This window comes from Panthera onca, chromosome D2 (assembly GCF_046562875.1).
Source record: "Panthera onca isolate mPanOnc1 chromosome D2, mPanOnc1 haplotype 2, whole genome shotgun sequence".
In the NCBI taxonomy this organism is placed as follows: Eukaryota; Metazoa; Chordata; class Mammalia; order Carnivora; family Felidae; genus Panthera; species Panthera onca.
The window spans coordinates 23,170,205-23,191,017 of record NC_138349.1 but is presented as its reverse complement, the minus strand read 5'-3'; the positions used below and the strand labels follow the sequence as shown (position 1 = coordinate 23,191,017).

Below are 20,813 nucleotides of genomic sequence, written 5' to 3'. Positions count from 1 at the left end.
TGTTATTTTACATCTCTGCTTTGCTAGATAAAACTGAAGATCCTTTTGTCACCCCTGCCCCTACCCTGCAACCATATGACATGCTCAGATAAATTATGTTTGGATCTGCATGCTGAGTTGGTATTTCATTTTGAGTTGTAAGTCTAAGCCAAGCACATTTGAATTTTATCTCATTATCTCCTAGGACAATAAAGAAAAAAAAGAAATTACTTCACCACAAGCTATAAATGTTGAGTTTGCTCACCGCTGTGGAACACAAAACATGCAAGAAAGCGGTAGATGGGCAGTGTAACCTAGAGAACCCCCTATTCCTACATTTTAATGGCCAGCTTTCCCCCAACATGACCCATGCCTTCCACCCAGGACTTAACCTCAGCCGTCCTCGTCCTACCTGGCTGTGCAGCTGCCAGGGTCGGTAGTCCTCCTCGGCACACCGTCTATCAAAAATGGACTTGTAGTCCACCTTGACCAGCTGCCATTCAGAGCGGTGGCTGAAGTGTCCAAACACTCTACAGAGTTCAAAATGATAAAAATAATCACAAGAGTAACAGGGCCCATAGCTAGCGTTTGCCGGGTGTTTGCTATGAACTTAGTATGATGCTAAACACGTTACATTGATCATATCAGTCAATCCTCAAAGCACATGTATGAGGAGGGTTACTATTATTGGCACCCTATCACATCTGAGTAATTTCAGGCCCAGAGAGTATTGTTGATATGCAAAGAAACAACTAAGACCTGGCTGATTCAGAACACAGGGTGTCTGACTTAAAAACCCACTTCTGCGTATCGTACCACAAGAATGGTTGGTTGACAGAAAAGAAAAAAGAAAGTAAGAAAAACATTACAAATGCTGCATTCTATGTGGTCCAAGATTACACTTGTAGGTTCTCTTGCTAATATCCCTGGTTCCCATGGTTTCCATGCTATTTTACCTTCCCACCAGTCCCTAGGGAATGTGGTCAATGGGGCCAACTAGTTAGAACTGCTTCCTACACTGTGCACTCCACTCTCCTTATTCAGAGAAATTCGGGTATATAATGAGGCATTTGAATCACCAACCATAGATATCTGCGGATAAAAGCCACAAGGTAACCTTTTCAGTCAGTGTTTTTTCATCCGAGTTTTGCAAATATGAAAACTGAATAAAGATAAATTATGGAACAAATTGCTAATTGAGCTATGTATACCAGGGGCAAAGGGTAGCTATTAGGCATATTAAATTTATGTTGATCTTTTCTATCATTAAAAAAGGGGAAGAAAAAATTAGAAAATGTACCAACTACTCACTATGATTTTTGATCACAAGGTCGACTACTTTAAAACCTTCTCTCTGTTTTCCATGTCTAATTTTCCAGGGGAAGAAAAAAAACTCACCGTTTCATATTTCAAATTCAAAGCTCATGTTTTGAAACCCTTAAGCAGGCAACTCATTAATCAAGTCTTTCACAAATTAATGATCGTCACTTTCCAGACAAGAATGAGTGCAAATGCAATTTCACAAGAACAGATTGTTCTCACAGTTTTCCTAATATGCCTCACAATTGGGTTAGGTAAAGAGCCAGGGAAAAATAAAATCCTTTGTGGGGTTTTGATCAAGCTCTGCGTTCTGCCTTAAAGTGAAATCATTCTTATATGCCTGTGATTTTCTATATATTGAGTTTATTATTAAAGTTTTAAATTTATAGTTTTATTTTCTGTTGAAATAATAATTTCTAATTTCCCTAAACCCATTCAGCATAGGAAAAAATAGACTGTGCCCTTGTGCTGCCAGCCCTCAGTATGGGTCTCCTAATTAGTAAAGAGCCAAGAAATTGGCCACGCCCACATTTTTCTTTCCCCTTTGCGGAGGAATCATGAAGTCAGGTGTACTGACCTTGCTAGCAATTTCAAATATAAGAGTAGCAAAGTGAATAGGCTTTGCTAAACACAACATATTCCTGGATTTCTATTAAGACTAGAGGACATCATAGTTTTCCACTTACGTCATGATTAGAGTCTCTTCCCCAGGCTCGCCCAAAACCCCGTCCACAAAGAGTGGAATAGATGTGAAACTGTATTTGCTCCAAGATCTCCCTTCATCAAAACTCAACCTAATGAAAGAAAAAAATAACAGGCATCAGATCTCAAAAGAAAAAAAAAATCCTTTCAGAGGAAAAATACTATCAGCCAGGGAAGAATACATTTTAAAAGTACTGGGGACACTGTCAAAGTGAGCCTTTTATGTGAATACGTACTCTTAATTACATCAGAAGGTAGAAATACAGTTAGCCAAGCGATTCGGGACCCAGATGTATTATAACAGCCATAAGGGGAGAGCTGCATGAAATGGGAATGATAATAAGTCTTTGATAGAATTTTTTTTTAATTTGGATATTTTATTAGATCTTAGATCTCAATGTGACGCTCTCCAAAACCTCAGTGCAATCTAGCAGCAAGTCTTACTGGTGATTCTGAAGAGCAATGGCCTTGTAAGACCTACTTAGATGGACTTGAACCAGCTGCCTCCAAGAGATCAAACCCTTGGTGGCTTCCCTCTTAACACTGTTTTGCATCCTGGCTGACTCCTTGAGTGAATGGGTACAGGACTGGCTCTTGCGAGTAAGAGAAGTCTGCAACTCTGAAGGTCACCCAGGATGTTTCCTCTGTTCTGTGTTTCCCTGCGGATGCCTTCCCCCACGCTAAGCCTCCATTTCTCTTATTTCCACAGTTTTCTCTTCAGTCTCCTAAGTAACTCACACCAGGCGGAAAATCAGGCTTTTGGTTTTGAACAAGCTTGCACTGTGGAGAGAGCCCTTTTCAAAAACAGAGATGAAGGAGTCTACTAGAAACCATTCTGGAAGTTAGGCCTTAAATGTCCATCTGGGCAAGACCTACCGGTAGAGGTGCAGACTGGTAACCTCCTTCCCCCAATAGAATCAGGGGGAAATGAGATAGGGACAGATTTGCCCCGAACTGCTGATCTCTGTGCAGAACACACATAACGGACACACGTTAAACCTCTCTTGACTTCTACCTATTTTACCTGACACACCACTGTACCCACAAGTGTGCTCAAAGAGTAAGGTACTGGGGAGGGCACTGTCATATTTGAAAACCATAATGCAGCTCTTCTCTCAGGGGTAGAATCTCGGTCTTTCTCAATATCCTTCCCTCCAGCCCTACCCCCACCTCCTTCCCTCCTTCTCTCTGTCTCCTTTCCTCCTCTTGTGAAACCGCTGGCGATGTCTTATTTTAATAGAGCAAAGGCATAGATGCTGTTCTAGTAGACTTTGACAGTTTATTGCAAACACCGTCACCAACTGATAGCCTGACTCCTCAACTGGTCTTAGCAGTATGGAACCATCGGGTGCATGACTCATGATCAGTGCCATTACCAGAGATGTCGAATCGGGAGAGACGTGTGCTTCATAGCAACCAGGACTCCACCTTGATCCAGATACAAAACGCTGTGCTCTTCTTCAAAGATCTGCAAGAGGAAAACATCCACATGGACACACACCCAGAGTTCAGAGAATTAGCCTTCATATGAGGAGGAAAAGTCCTTCCCATGATACACCAAGGTGTCCCCACTTCTTTGGAAAGACACTTATAAATAATGCTTCCCAAGGTGGGATGCATATACCACTGGCACTGTACAAAATGATTTTAGGTGTGCCACAAATGAACCTGAAGAATTAATAGTTATGTATTCATGCTTCTATTCCCATATTTTTATGGCAAGTTCTGTTGATTCCCACTTAGGACCCACTTCTCAGAATGCAGGGTAACCATCATATTGTGTAACATCTTTGGATGGAAGAAGTCTTAGAGATAACTTTACCCCAGCATTCTCGTTTCTACAGATGAGAAAACTAACGTTTAGAGAGATGTGGTGACTTACCCAAGACCATGTGTGTAGTAATTCACGGGTCCGAGACCTGCGGAGTTATAGGGCCCTTTCCAGATGTAATTATTTCAAGTTTTCCAAGTATTTCAGAGGAAAGCTGTTCTGGTTCAATTCATAGATTCTCTAGCAAGTCATATAGGAGTTCTGATCCAAATGGAATCATCTTTGGGTACACGCGTCATTTAGGTTTTTCTCCAAAAATGGAGAAACCAATTTGAAGTCAAATGGAGATGGGCTACAAACAAGTTTTGTGTCCTCACTATATGAGATATGCGCGGTTTTTTCATAATTGCTTTGTTGGTGTCACCTTGTCTGCAGTTACACTACAGACATGATTGTTTTTCCCTTTGTTTGTTTCTTATATCTAAGACGTACCTCAGGATTACAGATGTAAAAAGTCCTTTTCTTTGTTTGGGGTGTTGGAAGAAACAAAATGGGATCCTGGCTTTCGAGCTATTCTCCAGAGGAAGCTTAATAGTCCATGTTCCTACATACCTCCAAGATCACTAGCCCTGGGGATTCTTTTTATTGTTTTTTTTTTTAATTTTGTTAATGTTTATTTATTTTTGACAGAGAGAGACAGAGCATGAGTGGGGGAGGGGCAGAGACAGGGGGAGACACAGAATCTGAAGCAGGCTCCAGCAATAGCCCTGGGGATTCTTAAGCAAACATCTTTCCTGCCTTGTTCTCCTCAAACCATGTGAATCATACAGAGGGTCCATAAGGGGTCAGAAGCTAGGAAATGGTAACTTGGACTATAACATGGGCATCTCTATCTAAAACATAAAGCAGGGAGTTCTCACTTCTGTGTGATTACCTGTGCATTAGATTTCAATTTACGGGGCTAGTTACTGTATGATAATTAAACGTCAGTAGGTTATTAAAACATATTTATTGAAGTGTAACAACCGTGCATTAGGCACATATCTTGTTATGATTGCTAAATCTCATTAAATGCCTGTTTTATAAGCTATGGGTATCTAATTTTCATTTAGAAGAAAGAGAGGAAGCATTTAAGCTAAACATGTTGGTTTACAGTGATTCCAATTCTACTTTTCCTAACATATGCACCCTGATGGTTATGACTCTGTCTTCTGCACATAACATATAGACATTTCAGAACACCACCTGGGTAATGGCTATTTCAGAATCATTGCATTCCTCTATATTCTGACTCTGAGGCAAGGGGAATTTATGGGGGCAGCTCAGTGCTGGGTATACAATCTACCCTCCAGCTTCCATGTTCCCAATATGATAAACTCTAGGATCCTGATGTCCTTTTATGGAAAAAAATTCTGTCAGATCCGATTTGGTTTCATTGTCACTTATAAGCTTTCTTACATAGAGACTCTGAAAAAGGGTCATTTTTACTGAATGACAAAACAAACAAATTGCACAAATATTTGCTAAACTTTAAGACTCTCATAAAACAAAACAGGAAAATAAACACATTGACAAGCTTTAGGATTTATGTACAGCTGAATGAGTTCTCAGAATTTAACCCAGTTGAACAATTTTTATGTCATTGAAACTGCAGCAACTTGACCCAGGATACTTTCTCACCTGCCTCCAGGTGTTCCCTGCATCTGAAGAGACAAACATGCTGATGTCGCTGTCTGACAATTCGGAACCTATGTTACCTAGAAAGAGCACATCATCAGTAGTGAAAGGAGCTTTTCACAAAAGCTAACAATGGGCTGTAATGGCCATCTCCACTGCTCGAGATGGACTTACACTGTAAACACTGTATCTGAGCAGGGTTTTTCTGCAGAGTTGCTTCGGGGTCAATGGCTTTAGGTTGACTTTCAAAATATCTTTTTGCTTACTCATTAAGTTTCCAGCACAGATATCTAGCTTCTGAAAATAAACGCAATCTTCCACAGCAAGCCAACCAGGCAAGCTTCTTACCTGAAGCCACTATGATGCTGGGGGCTGTGTCTCTGCTGGCGATGATCCCTGAGGTGTAGGGGTTCTCAGAGACCTTCAGGTGAAGGTGCAGTGAGCAGTAGGGCTGAGAAGAGGAGAAATGAGTGTCATGAAAGCATATAATCAAAAAGGTCATCTAAAGTCCAGTTTCAGGGCATCCATCCATCCCATTCATCCATCCATCCATGCACGCACCTTTCATTCCACAGATACCTGGGGTCCACTAAGTATAAGACAGCTGCCAAATTGGTGAAGGTGGGGGCCCCTTTGATTTAGGCCTGTTCTACTGCCTTGATTGCCATTTGGTCATTCAAGAAATATTTTAGTACTCTATCTGAAAAACACGAGATGTAGCTTATGAAAGACTTACACTGACTAAATTTTGGTCTTTGCCATTATGAGATATATAGCTTAAGATCTTCCTATTGATTACCATAAAGAGAGACTATTTTTTTTTTAATTTTTTCAACGTTTTTTATTTATTTTTGGGACAGAGAGAGACAGAGCATGAACGGGGGAGGGGCAGAGAGAGAGGGAGACACAGAATCGGAAACAGGCTCCAGGCTCCGAGCCATCAGCCCAGAGCCTGACGCGGGGCTCGAACTCACAGACCGCGAGATCGTGACCTGGCTGAAGTCGGACGCTTAACCGACTGCGCCACCCAGGCGCCCCAAAGAGAGACTATTTTAACAGTCATAAGATCAATACAGATGGAATATGAAGTTTGAGAGGCTGACACAACTATGTTCAACGCTGGATCAGAAAAAGGCTTTGGGGAGAAAATGGTGCCTGAGGCAATGATGTGTAGAATATGAACAGCAGGTGAGATGTTCAGGAGGATGAAGGATAGTTCAGGCCTAATTGATATCAATAACAAAGAAAAGAAGCAGAATGAGTTTAGCTATAATACAGTAGGCAGCCAGGTTACAGTGAGGAGGAAGGATGGATATGAAGTCTGAAAAGAAGGTTTGGTCAGACTGGGAGGGCTCTGAGAAGTCAGATGGCACCTCCCAGCCACCCTCCACGGGAGAACTTGGTCTCTGTTGTACAGAAGAAGCTGCGTGTGAAACTGTCCTAACATCTATCAGATGACTGACATAGTATCCATGTCAGGGAATTATCAGGATCAGTATTATTCAATATAAAAGTCATACCTGTAGACAAAATGTACTGGTAATAACAATCTAAATGAAAATTTAAGGGACTTGATGTCTGTGTGTAACAATCTCGATCAAATTCTCTGATGAAGCTATCAACAGTTTTCAAATACAGGATAATAAATCTTACACGAATTTCATTTAAAATAGTTCTGGTACTGAGTTGTCAAAAACTACAAGTTTGTGTCTGAACCCACATCTCTTTTCATCTCTCAAAAAGATTATTTTCTAATCTTATCGACTTGAGTTTTTGGAATCACCAATGTATCTCTGTTATTACTTTCATTCTGCTCCGTAAGTCTCAGCCAGCAGATATTCAGAAAGCTACAGAGATACAGTGATTACATTTATATAGGATAGAGTAAATGACAAACAACAAATGAATCTCAGGAAGAAAAGCAGCCCAAATACTGGTGAAATAAAACTGTGGGTCACAACAGGGCCTTCCTCACGGCCAACACAGAAGGTAAACTCTCAAGGGAGAAAGATAGTAATAAAGAGCAGTTTTGCATGGAAATTTCATAGAAAGTTTTCACAAAAGGAATTTTTACTTTATAATGTTCCGTAAGAGGAAGGAAGGCTTCCCTTATAAAAAGAATCAGTGGCACAAGGTGGGGGGGGGGGGGGGGCGCCTGGGTGTCTCAGTCAGTTAAGTGTCCGACTTTGGCTCATCTTATAGTTTGTGAGTTTCAGCCTCACATGGGGCTCTATGCTGACAGCTCAGAGCCTGGAACCTGCTTCGGAATCTGTGTCTCCTTCTCTCTCTGCCCCTCTCCTGCTTGTGCTCTTTCTCTCTCTCTCTCTCAAAAATAAATAAATATGAAAAAAAAAATTAAAAATACAAATAAAAAGAATCAGTGGGAACTAAATGCTTGGCTTCCTTTTGCCCAAGAGGAAGACGAGGACGGGTACTGCTACATGTTCCAGAAGTTCCAGGACAGTGTTGCATTGCACTCAGATAGATGCTAAGACAGGATAAAGAAGAGCTATCAAACCATTTTTCCATGAAAGTTTTCCTGACAAAGACAGGCTATCAGGTTCCCCTCCTTCTCTGATTTACAGCTGTTTACTTGACCACTTGCAATCTTGTCTTATCTGTCTGAGGTACCTACAGTTTTATCTCCCTAAGAGATAAACTCAACAAATAAGAAACCACCTCCCTAAGAGAGAAACTCTACAAACAAAGAGAAAACTTTAAGTGCTACTTTGAGTCTTCTGTGGAACCCAGCACAGAATCTAAAAAAAGGCAGTCAATAAATGCTCGAAACATGAAGCAATGCTTTACGTTAGGACTTACAAGACCTTTTGAAACAGGTCTAGGAACAATTCCTGGGAATTGACCTAGGAACAATGCCAGAAGTATCTTGGGTTTATTTATAAACCGCATAATCAGATTAATGTGACTATCGCCATGGCATTCCAAGACATGCCTAACTCTTAGGGGATTAGCCTAGTCCCATGGCTTTACGGAGGGACTTTTGTGTCCCCCACAGAGGGAACATCCCTGGCTAAGGGAGCACCTGGTTTGCAATCTTGAACCAGATGCTTGCCACCTACTTCACCACCCAACAGTCTAGAAGATTGTGATGCTCCCTCTCCACCCGGCCTGATCAAGGATTATTTGATATCTGGTCCTGGCTGTTCCAAAGAATAGAGGGCATTCTGGCTTGGTCACCTCAGCACTGCTCTGTTGCTATGGCTTTCAGAGCCCCGAGATAAATTAATTTGAGAAGAAAAGACACCAGTTCAGGCGGTAGCAGCAACATTAGACGTGCTCTTTCTGGTGCACTTTCTCCTCCACTCTCACATTTGCAGTACTGGATTGCCCCCAGCTGGTGTGAGGAGAATATTCTGTGGCTTTTCTTTTTTCCTTCTTCCATTTGTGCAAGGAAGTTATAGAGCCTGTATCAATGCTCAAAGAAAACCAATGTTAAGTGGTTTATCTTTACTTTTTTAAGTTAAACTTTTCTACCTGACCAGCTTTGAACATCCGTCAAAGTCAAATCACCAAAACTTAATAGAGAGGTTTATTATAATGCCACTGCCAACTCCTGCAGGACACAGGACACAGGACAGGGCTCGCTAACTGTTATGCACATTTTGCCCAGGCAGGGGCACTTTGTCTACCTCTCCCTTCCTTCCTTCTTTCCAGCCTTCTTCCCTTCTTTTCTCCCATTACCAACCATGTCAGAAATACTGGAGTATCTTTGCAGAGTTATCCCCAATTCGGAAGAGTCAAAGTACAGTTTGTCACAAAGGCATCTATTTTCCTTATCTTTCCACGTTAAGAAAATACAGAACTGTACCCTGAAACCACCAAGACCTAGCAGCTGACTTACAGACAATGAAGGGTGCAGCATACATGTTTGGAAACCATCCTTTGTGTATTTACTCACACACAGTCACAGGGCATGGCATATCATCAACTGGTCAATACTAGGAGCAACTAGATCTCTCGTCTTTAATCTCTTCAGGATCAGGTTCAGATTTTGAGCAGCTGAGGCAAGTTAAGGACTCCATCCCAAGGAAAATTACACAAAGGCATATGCACACAGAGTTTAATGTTCAATTTTAGGGAATTCACAGATTCCTGAAGCCCATTGCGGACCTCTAGCTCCAAGTTACCTTTCTTTTGTCTTATTCTTGTATTTCTTATTTTAACCAACAAAATCCTTTGGCCATTGTAAGTGTTCAATAAATGTCTGTTGGATTTAACCGATCCATTAACCAGCTACTGTCTTCTGAGCATTGTGGTTGACCAATGAAAAATTACTAAATGACAGGAGATATGCCCCCCCACCATGAATTAAATCAACTAAAAAACTGTGAGATTATTTAAGAGTCAACCAGCATCTCATTCCACCTCCACCATCCTCTGCACTGACAGCCTTTGGGTCTCATCTTCATGGTACCCTTATCCTTAGGGCCCCTAATCTGAGTATTGTACTGAAAAGCCAAATCAGACCTTTTATCAATAAGGCAGCAGCCAAGGTCTTAAACAGTATCCTCCAAATCCACGCCTGAACTCACACATTTATGCTATTTATGACCCTGAACTGGAGCTAGAAATCCATTAGATTCTTAATAAAGAGTCAACAGCCTGGGAGAGAGAGGGCTCTGCACCAGCAGGCTGAGTCTGGGGGCATTGAGCTGCACTCCAATCCAGCACAGCGTGGGGAGTCACAGCCAGTGCAAAGGAGCAGAAAGCAGAGTCAAGAATCTCCTGGGGGTAGCTGGCTGCTTAGCTCCACTAGAGAACTGTCAACTGAATCCATAAAGAAGTCACAGCCTCTCTCTACAGAACACTCTGCTTTCCCTAGGGACCCAGGATTTGTCACAGGCTCAGCTCACATCTCGTCTCTTGGGAACCCAATTCTGAGGCTTTGGTGGCAGGTGGACCATGACCTGTAATACCCCATCTAAGTGTACAATGCACTCTTCAGAGAAAAGAAATCCTAGCTGAGCCCTCCAGGCAATCAGTCTAAAAGTCCCAAAAATACAGCCCCAAATTACTCTGGATGTCTTATTTCTATAGAATACATTTTACCAGGAACATTCCGTTTGGGGCTGTAATTCTGAACCTGTTCCACTCCACATTTGAAACAGCCCTGCTGGAAAATCTCCTTTCTAATCACTAGGCTGTGCTTTTGGTGACACTGTCACTTTCCAAGTACTCACAATCTAAAATCACTTTTTATCTCCTCTCTGCCACCAGCTCCCAAGCATAAAGAAGGTTCTTAACAGTCTGGGTCTCCTGTAGCTCAAAGATTTTCTTTTCTATTTTGTGCTTTTGGCAGATTTTTATAAGTGATTTTGGTCCCTGCTCCCCACTCCCTTTGCCATTGCCTTTCCTCAGCGTGCTTTCTAAAACTCAGATTGAAACTACATCAGAGAGTTAATGAGGGAGGCAGGCCAAAGACTCCTGGGTGCCATACATTTAGAGCCCATTAATTCATCTCTCCTGGATCTTAATGAGCCTACTGATTTTCTTAACTGTGGGGTCAACCTAGGCCTCTTAGTTTCAGGGATGGTTATTATGAATCCCTCTGTGTGGCTGTCAGTGGCAAGGGAAAGTTTCCACTCAAGTTGAAATGTGAAACTCAACCAACACCTGTCAGTGGAACATCGACTTTAGACAAACAACACCCATAACAACACATGTTGAACACCTACCATGTGTCAGGTAAGATTCTTGAGCTTATTCTTTGGAGTGGCCAAAAGCCAGCTCAGTTCCTATACTCGAGCTCATATTTGAGCAGGGGAAGGTAGGCAAGACAGTCAACAAACATATGTGCTAATTTCAGAGAACGAGAAGGATCGTGGATAAAAAAGAGTTGAGTCAACTCTTAGAGAAAACTTAAGAAGCCTCTTAGATTAAGGTAATCCGGCAAGGATCTGAATGCCAAGAAAAAGCCAGACGAGGGAAAAGGCATTTTAAGAGAAATAATGGTGAATGCAGAGCCTAAGACATAAATGAGCAGGGTGAGTTGAAGGTATGCAAAAAAGTGCTGTCTTCCCCCACAATGGACTATGTAGAGAAGGAGAGAGAGAGGCGGAAGAACAGGCAGAAGAAGAAAATAGGGGCCAGACCATATGAGGCTTGGCAGGCCATGGTAATGTACTTGAACTTTACTCTACCCGAATTAGAAAGTCATTAGAAACCTTAAGAACAAGACCCGAATTTTTAAAGCTCAAGTTGATCTCACTGACATAAAATTTGAGAAAAGAGAAATCTAATCTATAGTAAATGAAAGCAGATTTGTGATTGCCTAGGACCGGGGGCGTGAAAACTCATTGCAAAGGGACACAAAGGAAGTTTTGAGTGATGAAAATATTCTATCTTGACTGTGGTAGTGGTTACATAGGTCCATAACATTTGTCAAGATTCATCAAACTATACTCTGAAAGTGGGTATTTTCTTTTTTTTTTTTAATTTTTTTAACGTTTATTTATTTTTGAGACAGAGAGACAAGAGCATGAACAGGGGAGGGGCAGAGAGAGAGGGAGACACAGAATCTGAAACAGCCTCCAGGCTCTGAGCTGTCAGCACAGAGCCCGACGGGGGGCCCGAACTCACGGACCGTGAGATCATGACTTGAGCTGAAGTCGGACGCTTAACCGACCAAGCCACCCAGGCGCCCCGAAAGTGGGTATTTTCTATGTATGTTTTACCTCAGTAAAGTTGGATTGAAAAAGAAAAGATCGCGCTGGTTGCTGTGTGGAGAAGAGATTGCCAGGTAGAGACGGGAGGACCAGTTAGGAGCCTCTCATTCCAGGGCAGGTGAGAAATGATGGAAGCTTAGATTGGAACAGTCCCAGTAGAGATGGGTAAACAAGTTGATACTGCGTTTATATTTTGGAGGCATGGCAATAAGACTTCCTAAAACTGGGCTGAAGTTGTAACAGGGGGCCCTTCACTAAGTGCTTTGTGTCAGAGGTATTTCCACCCACGCATTTATGATGCCAGAGTGGTCACAGGCAAGCCTCGTCAGGTGATATGGTTAATTCGCTCTCAAATGCGAATCTCCAAAATGCACGGTAGGATGGAGGGCCATGTTAAAGCACTGGTGCATCCCATGCTTCTTTGGCTAAATACCACAATGCCCCGACTTGGAATAGCTATACTTGGAAGGTGGCTCTGGTTTTTTAAAAAGCTACTGGACAATGAATACCCTGTATACAGTGGGTATTCAATAAATAACTGTTACATTTACTTACTGTCACTGGCTTTGTGCACTTACTACCCCCGCTCCCCCCTGTAATTTGCCAGTAATAAGGATGGTAGCTGAGTGGGAGGCTGAATTGTAACCCGCTTTCCTGATGCACAGTGACAACTGTGATATCCTTTGCAACTAATAAGGTCAAGCTATGGCTGCTGGCATCTTCTCGAGTACAAGGGTGACCCGCCTACAGCTGTATGAGATGAACCTGCAAAGTGACTGTTCAGACTTCCTGGGACAAAGCAAGCTGAGTGTGGATAACATCAAAGTGAGAATTGTATGAAGACTGCAAACACTCATATGTGCATATGTGTGTGTGTGTGTGTATACAAAACTTTCTTACTAAAACTAAGAAGTCTCCCCTCTAGGTTTACATACTGACCTCTCCTTTTTATAAATTGTTTCACAGAAATTAGCACTTAATTATACTTTGTTTTGCAATTAATCTCATCCTCCCCTCCTTCTGCATTCACTCAGTATCTATCCATGTATCAAGCACAGGGAAGCCCCAAAACCACCATGAAGAGTGAGATGTGACCCTCTACTCTCTCATTTATTAATCGAGTGTCTTTCATTTCAAGTGGACTGCAAACTCCCTGAAGGCAAGACTCAGCTCTGATCCTTCTCTTGGACACCTTCATATAATCAAATATATAAATAAATTCATGCGGATCTATCTACACAGTGTCAAATGTTAGGCAACTAAAATAAAGCTTTACTTTACAGCAGGGTACAGTAAACTTTCTATCTTTTTTTCTTAAGGGCCAGATAGTAAATACTATAGGCTTTATGGACCACATAGTCCCTGCCACAACTATTCAATTCTATCATTTAGAGCAAAACCAGCCAGAGTCAATTTATAAATAAACATGACTGTATCCCAGTAAAACTTTATTTAGAAAAACAATTGGTGGGCCATATTTGCCCCACAGGCCATGGTTTACCAATCTCAGCTATACAGAATGAGACATAGATGGATGGAACACATTACAAAGGGTACAAGTGAGGGTTTCAATCAGTGGTTCTTACCCCTTGTTTGAGGCATAAACTCCTCTGAAAGTATGATTAAACATCTCTGTTGGAAAATACACCTATACATTCTGCTGTCAGTTCATCAATTTTGCAGCTGAATTTATGCATCATTGGATATGTAACAAATCATTCATGCAAAAGTAAGGGTGTATCTCCCCACCATAGATGGAAAGGATCACATTCTCCCTTAAACTACAATTTGAGGTCCTCATCAGAACCTGGTCACAACTCAAAATCCTTGAAATGAGCAAGGAACTTACTCAAGTCCTCTTATCTCTTTGGCTTATCACACAAGGCAGCACAGCGCCCCTTTTCTACATACTCTGCCTTCACTCCCAGCCCTGTCCCCTTTTGTTCACCGATTAAGCAACAAGCCCTGGAACGATCTTCATCTGCTTATTTAATATCCAGTTCCAGCCCTTCACTGTGCAGAACATTCCTCTCCAATGTGAACACTCACCAGTAAGCAGTGCACGGGGTCCCCCCTTAGATCTGTGTCAGGCGCCTGCAGCAAACGCCAGTCTCGGCCTTTGTTATACGTGATGAAAGTCTTCACTTGGTTGTCAATCTTCTTGTTAGCCAAGAACATTCCCTTTATCCCTGCTACCTGGGAAAAATTGACATGGCTGAAAAATACATCAATTTGAGATGGGATATATTTATTTACTTTATAAAAAAAAAAGCAGATTGTCCAATTCAGCTGTGAGCACTTGTTGTGGAGGAAGAAGAGGGTGGGGATAGTGGAGTGGTGGTAATCCTCAAGCAGAATGATTCCCTGAACTGTGGGATACACGGCAATAGGTCTATGACCCTTATGGTATGGGTATTGTGTTGTAAATTCGATAGAAGCTTCTTGTTTCCTCTCAGGTAAGTTGGTGGTATCTTACAGTTGCCTAGAGTTAAAATCTGGTGCTTTCAGTTGTGGTGCTTGGTAAATGATTCATAAATAGGACTACTTTAATTTTATGTTAGGCATAGCACCCATGGTCTTAAATACTTTATCTCATTTAAAACTCTTGGCTAAGTATCACTCATTCTATTTCATATAAGAGGAAACTGAAGCTTATCCAGGTAAGGTGACTTCTCCAAGGTCATGCTACCTAAGGTCAGACAGATAGTAAGTGGCAGACCTGGAAATTTAACTCTACTTATAGCTCCACAGACCATGTTCTTAACAACTGTCTAAACCATTGAGCTATTTACAGCCTTAGGCAATTGGAAAAGGTCAGTTAAAGCCCATGATCCAAATATGATTGCTTTTTCTCTCCCTTTTTTTTTTCTGTAAAAAGATCACTCTATTAAGTCACTGAAATACACTGAACAAAAAAGAACAGCTTTTAAATATAAAGACACAGTGATTTCCCTAAACTGTCAAATCATTCCCTCCTGCATTCCTATAGCACCTTGTTCCCACTAGAAACAGTCCTTATTAATTCCTTGGCTCTGACAATATGATTGCCTTCTCTCTTCCATACTTTAGGAAAGAGGTAATAATTGGTAAGTTGACAAACTGCAATAACAAATCATTAGTGTGTACCGTATTTTTCAAGTGTTCTAGAATGTATTAAATGCACTTATACTTCTTTTATATTCTACTTGGAATTATGACAACCCAGGGAGAGTGGGGGCCAATGGGAGAAAGGTCTGAATGTGTGGAACAGCACATTCCAGGGCTGTGCACAAGCCACCTCCCTTAATGTCTGCAGTAACCATGAGATAGAGTTATCAGCAGCCATATCTTGAGGATAAGGAAACCGGAACCCAATGAGTGGCTTTGTGAAGCACAGACTGGGCACTATGCCCAGTGCATAGTGTCTTCATATATAAAATGTAGTATTTATACATAAAACATAGTGTTTTATATATAAAACATCCGACACTCACTACAAACCTGCCTAACAGCTAGGACCTGGATTCTATGGATGAGGAAATTGAGATGTAGGCAAATTTTAATTGCTTATGATGACAGAGTTGGGGTTCGCATGTAGATCTGTCTGACTTCCAACGCCCTTTTAACAAATACAGCTCTGAATTTCTCAACTTAAAGAGGTTGGGTTTCAATCAACAGAATATGTACATTTTTACCTTGGCTTTTGACACAGTCAAACCCCATTAGTTTGTACCTGCTGATTTGGCATCTGGGGTAATTTAGAGTTGGGCGAACTTCGTACTCCTTTGGAACGACAAGTTTGTTAAGCAAATAAATGGTATAAATGAGTAGCTGGGAGGAATACTTTGAACTACTTAGGAAAACAAGCCTCATTTCGAGAGCAAGCAGACAATTTCTTCTGCATTGTTGATTCTCGACAAATGCGGAAGACATAAATTCCAGGAGCGCTATACCTCCCGACAATGGTACGTCAATTACAAATAATATTTAGTTATTCACTATCCCAGCTCTACAAGGACTGCTCGCCAGGGAACCCCATATTGGTTTTGCATATGTTCCAGAGGCTGTTACATGTTTAAATATGACTAAACTGCCAGTTCTTTAAAAATTAGATTTCATAAATCAGAATTTTCACCAAGTCCTATTTTCCCTCCACAGCATACTCACACATGAGAAGCAATGCTGTCTTAACCACGCGACACTCTAGGTTACGATAAGTTCGGAAAGAATAAAATGATTACCTATTCCAGTAGTTTCATTGCCCATTTTCCTTCCTGCCCTCTCCCTTTTTTGGCAAGAGTGTCAGAACAGGGTTATATGTGTTTAGGAGCTGGTTTATTTGATTTGCAGAAGCGGTGACTTTATTGGCCCCCGACTGCGTGGCATTATCAAATACCACTTGAGCAGAGAGCTGCGTTTTGTAATTCATCTTTGGCAGCATGGCCTTCAGGTTTATCTTGGGGAATAAAAACGTGCCAAGGCAGAGGCAACGTGTGACAATAAGGGATGGATCTGGAGTGGGTCTGCTGATTTTCCTCTTGTGGCCAGGGCACTTTATCTGTGCAAATCCCATTTGTGGTGTCTTTTTCGTTTGTCTTGCTTCTTTGGTCTGCAGAGACGGTCACCCCTGCTCTTAAGTTTCTTGTGCTCATCCACTGCTCCTTTTGCTCCGAGCCTGAGAAGCCCATCTCTGTGTGTGTCCAATGCGTGACACGCTTTCCTCAAGGGCTCTTTCGTGAGGTCTCACGCTACGGTTCTTGCAACCGCTACCCTCTTACTTTGGCTATCACTTTGGAAATCAAGGGAGTGGTGTTAGTGCCCAAAATATGGAATGTGTGTGTAGTTGTACGTACAACAGTGCGTCTGGGGTTCCACTGAGGATGGGGGGACATGTTTATGTTGCGAGAAAACCTCCCTCAGTATTTACAGTATGTGCTGCTTTGGAATGAGGTGGGGCTGAAGGATGGAACAGGACAGGAAAAAGTAATAGTCCCGGGGAAGACATGCCTTCACATGGATACGGTTTCTGAGGAAGATGTTCCCCTGTGGGAATGACACAGCTCACTGTTGGGAGTTCGTCTTCCTTTGGGGAAAGACCTGTTACGTTTTCTACCTTTCTGAATTCTGCACAAGAATGCTGAGTGTATTGAGAAGCCACTTATCTTTCTTTGCCTTGCATATGGGGAATTTGATACCAGAAGTCTCAAAGGTAATCAGTTATTATTTCTTCTTCTCTAATATCATATGAGCCCAAATACCATTTTGATTAGACTTTAAACATGAAGTGTTACAGCTCAAACCTCAAGCCGACACAAATATATTGGCACATTCATTGTGCCCTAGGATGATAGCTTTGGAGTGCCACCCTCCCTTCTCTTATTTTACTCTCCTTGTTCACATAGGCTGTCCCCAACTCCCTTGGATAATATCCAGAAATTTCTCTACCCAGGCATACCTCAAAACCCAGCTCCATAAGCTCTTTTCCCAGAAACCAGAACCCCTAACTGTCCCCAACTCTTCCTCTCTTACCTCCAATTTGTCCCCCAGACGACATCATGGCTCTCAACAACTGTGTAGGTTTTTAAGAGCATCAGTCTTCCCCCAAACTTCTCCAGGGCTCCTTACATTCCTTACCATGATATAGTCATCAGCACTTCTCCTGACAGATCTCACACTATAGTCTCCCACTCTAATGTAACTTTTGGATTATCATTCACTCCACCATACTCCCTCACAAAAGTGAATATTAGAAGAGTCACTTTGTATAACACTTATTTTGCTTTTAATAAAATAGGTAGTAAGAATTCTGCATTAGAAGATAGGACAGCAATAACACTATCCCATATTTACTGAGTACTTATGAAGTGTGAGGCACTATACGAAAGGTTTTGTAAGCATGAGCACATTAATCTCTCATGCACTCGAAATGGCAGAGTCAGTGATGTCCTCATTTTACAGGTATGCAAACCAAAGTTTGGATGGGGTCAGTTACTTCCCTAAGATCATTCCCCAGGGAACCTTATAGCTGGACTCCACTTCAATCTGTCTAACTCGAGAGCCCACACACTTAATGCTTTGGGCCCTACTATTTCTTCAAATTTCTCAGTCATCCTAGAGTATTCTGAGAGAAATGTCAGGGATGGGATGTCATACTTACTTGAGGCTACCTTTTATTCATTCTTCAGTACGTTTCCTTAATAGTTATCCCATAAATATTGTTTGAGCATCAACTATTTATCATGCATTCTTCCAAGCACTGACGATAAAGCACCTAGAATGTCTAAGTAACTATACGTTCATTGAACAGATTGTTTTTGACAGTGGGAATGTGTTCGGTGCTGGGACTTGGGTTTCTTTGGTGATTTTAACGAAGAACCCTATATTCTTCCTTTGTTTTTTTAATATGCATCTCTAGAGGGTGCTCTTCTCTCCCAAACTTTCTTTCACATGTTGCATGTGGAGGCTAAGCTAGGAAAACCCTTGCACAGGAGTTTTTGCTTGTTTCTGACTCTACTGAGGATTGGGAGATGATTCCTCCTACCCTCTCTGTCTCAGACATTAATTACAAATCCAAAGTGTCAAAATTTGGAAAGAATAAAAAATATGAATCAACAAGTGTAGCTAGAAAGAGAACATATCTGTGACCATAATTTCTTCAGGCTTTGGAGACAGGATATTTTTCTGTTCTAAAGAGAGAATTGCAGCCAGGAGAGACACATACTCAGGGAGAGCGGGGTCAGGGGTAACTCTGAAATCAAAGAGCCCACTCCCCCCGAAATGTCCAAGTGTTCTTTTCTTCCCTATTGCCTTAACCAGGCAACACTACCCTACTAAGGAGAGAGTAAGTAACCTTAAATACAATTAGATGGTACATTCTGTGCCCAGCAAGAAATATATCTTGGATAGGAAAGCATTTTTCTTCTCTAATTCCTATGTTGGATTATAAGAGGCAGCCTTTCCCTAAGAAGTCAAGGTGTCAGTACATCATCGCAACTGTTCGGCTTTCTCTTTTAAAGAGGTGCACTCATAGTGTGAAGAAGACACTATGTGTGCAATAGAACATGTGCTGCTCATTGGTTATGTCTTCCATCATGCCCACTGTGCCCACTCATGTATGCACACATTCTGTGCATCCCCAGTTTGCCAGCCAGGTGGCTTGACTCCCAACACAGCCCTTTCCACTTGGCTGGGATAAACTGTCATTGCCCATTAAGCCAAAGTGCTCTTCATCATCATTAATTAATATTCCCTTCCCAGAGGAGGATGGATATTGTCCAAAGCTGTCAGACCCCCTCTCATCATCCACACCAGACGGATACACTAGGAATCACACGTCTCAGACACACTCGTCATGTCTTTTTTTGCTCTGGCCACCATCAGGCATGCAGTCCTCTCTTACCCATCCCCACGTGATGCCCCTGGAGGGTTTGTGCTATTCAGGAATGACAGAATTTTAGAACACTTGTTTCTAGGCTTCTCTGAAAGAAACACATCCACCAGACAAAATCGGAAGGGACATGATAGTGCTGCCTGAATTTAGCTCTAACTACAGACTAAGGTGGTTCAGAAGGTGGTGAATAGGTCCAGAGAGATCATTTGCAGGTCCTGAGTTGGCTTTTTTCCAAGACTGTTTTCTTTTTTCTGTCTGGTTTCTTCTACTTCTAGGTAAAGTCTAGTACTATTTATCCTACCTTTCAATGTCTTTTCTTAGGGCTATTGCTGGGTCGAAACCAAATACAAGCCCAAATCTTTCTAGAGACACAAATAGTTTGTTGTTAAGAGTTTGCATACTCTAGGGACACCTGGGCGGCTCAGTCAGTTAAGTGTCCGACATTGGCTCAGGTCATGATCTCATGGTTTGTGGGTTCGAGCCCCACATCGGGCTCTGTGCTGACAGCTCAGAGCCTGGATCCTGCCTCAGATTCTGTGTCTTCCTCTCTCTCTGCCCCTCCCCCATTCATGTTCTGTCTCCCTTTTTCTCAAAAATAAATAAACATTAAAAAAATTTAAAAAAAGAGTTGCATACTCTAGGATTTAGATCTTAATTCTGCCACTAGCTTTGTAATCTTGCAAAGCTGATTGCATTCTTTCTGCCTCTATTTACTCATGTTTAAAATGGGAGTAATTATAGTCCTAGTATCATAAAGTTAATGTATGGATTGAAGGAGATAATAATGGGAGGTTCTTCACACAGCACTGTGTAAAGAACTGGCCCCTAAAATATTATCTATTGTTATTATGAACCTTCATCAACAAAAATCCTTATCTAGCATTTTTGCTCTGTGGGCAACTCTCCTGGTTCACATGTCTTGACTCTTTCAAATGTGGTACATGTTCAATGGCCAACTGACACTGAGGGAAAATTCTAGCATTGCAGTGATTAAACCACATAAGATGGTCACCCAACACTTGGTCCCCAGCACTCCCTATGTCATCGCATACACACATGTGCTTCTACGGCAGAAAGGGCCACGTTTGTTGTAAGGTTCTAATGTGTGTATATGAACATAATGATTGATTTTAATGAGACATGTGCTTCCTTTTGCATTTCCCGCAAAGACTCATCAACAGTACATTTCCTCGATACACGGACTCCTATTGTTATACATTACACAGTCGGCCTCTGCTGAAACAGCTTAAAGAGCAAACAGCAATGGCAGGTAGTTGGCATGCAGAAGCATACAAGCAACGAACTCAGG

At 41.7% G+C, this 20,813-nt stretch overlaps 1 protein-coding gene across 6 annotated transcripts in view; it reads right to left on the bottom strand.

Moving 5' to 3' along the window:
- The window catches only part of SORCS1 (sortilin related VPS10 domain containing receptor 1), a 502,203-nt gene that overhangs the window by 92,862 nt on the left and 388,528 nt on the right, over positions 1-20,813 (bottom strand). For all 6 annotated transcript variants that reach the window (XM_078434807.2, XM_078434808.2, XM_078434810.2 and 3 more), the window contains exons 10-15: positions 14,185-14,331; positions 5,798-5,900; positions 5,453-5,529; positions 3,378-3,469; positions 1,986-2,093; positions 392-509 (exon numbers count right to left, since the gene is read on the bottom strand). In XM_078434807.2, coding sequence (XP_078290933.2) covers positions 392-509; positions 1,986-2,093; positions 3,378-3,469; positions 5,453-5,529; positions 5,798-5,900; positions 14,185-14,331 — 645 coding nt within the window. The remainder of the gene's footprint in view (positions 1-391; positions 510-1,985; positions 2,094-3,377; positions 3,470-5,452; positions 5,530-5,797; positions 5,901-14,184; positions 14,332-20,813) is intronic.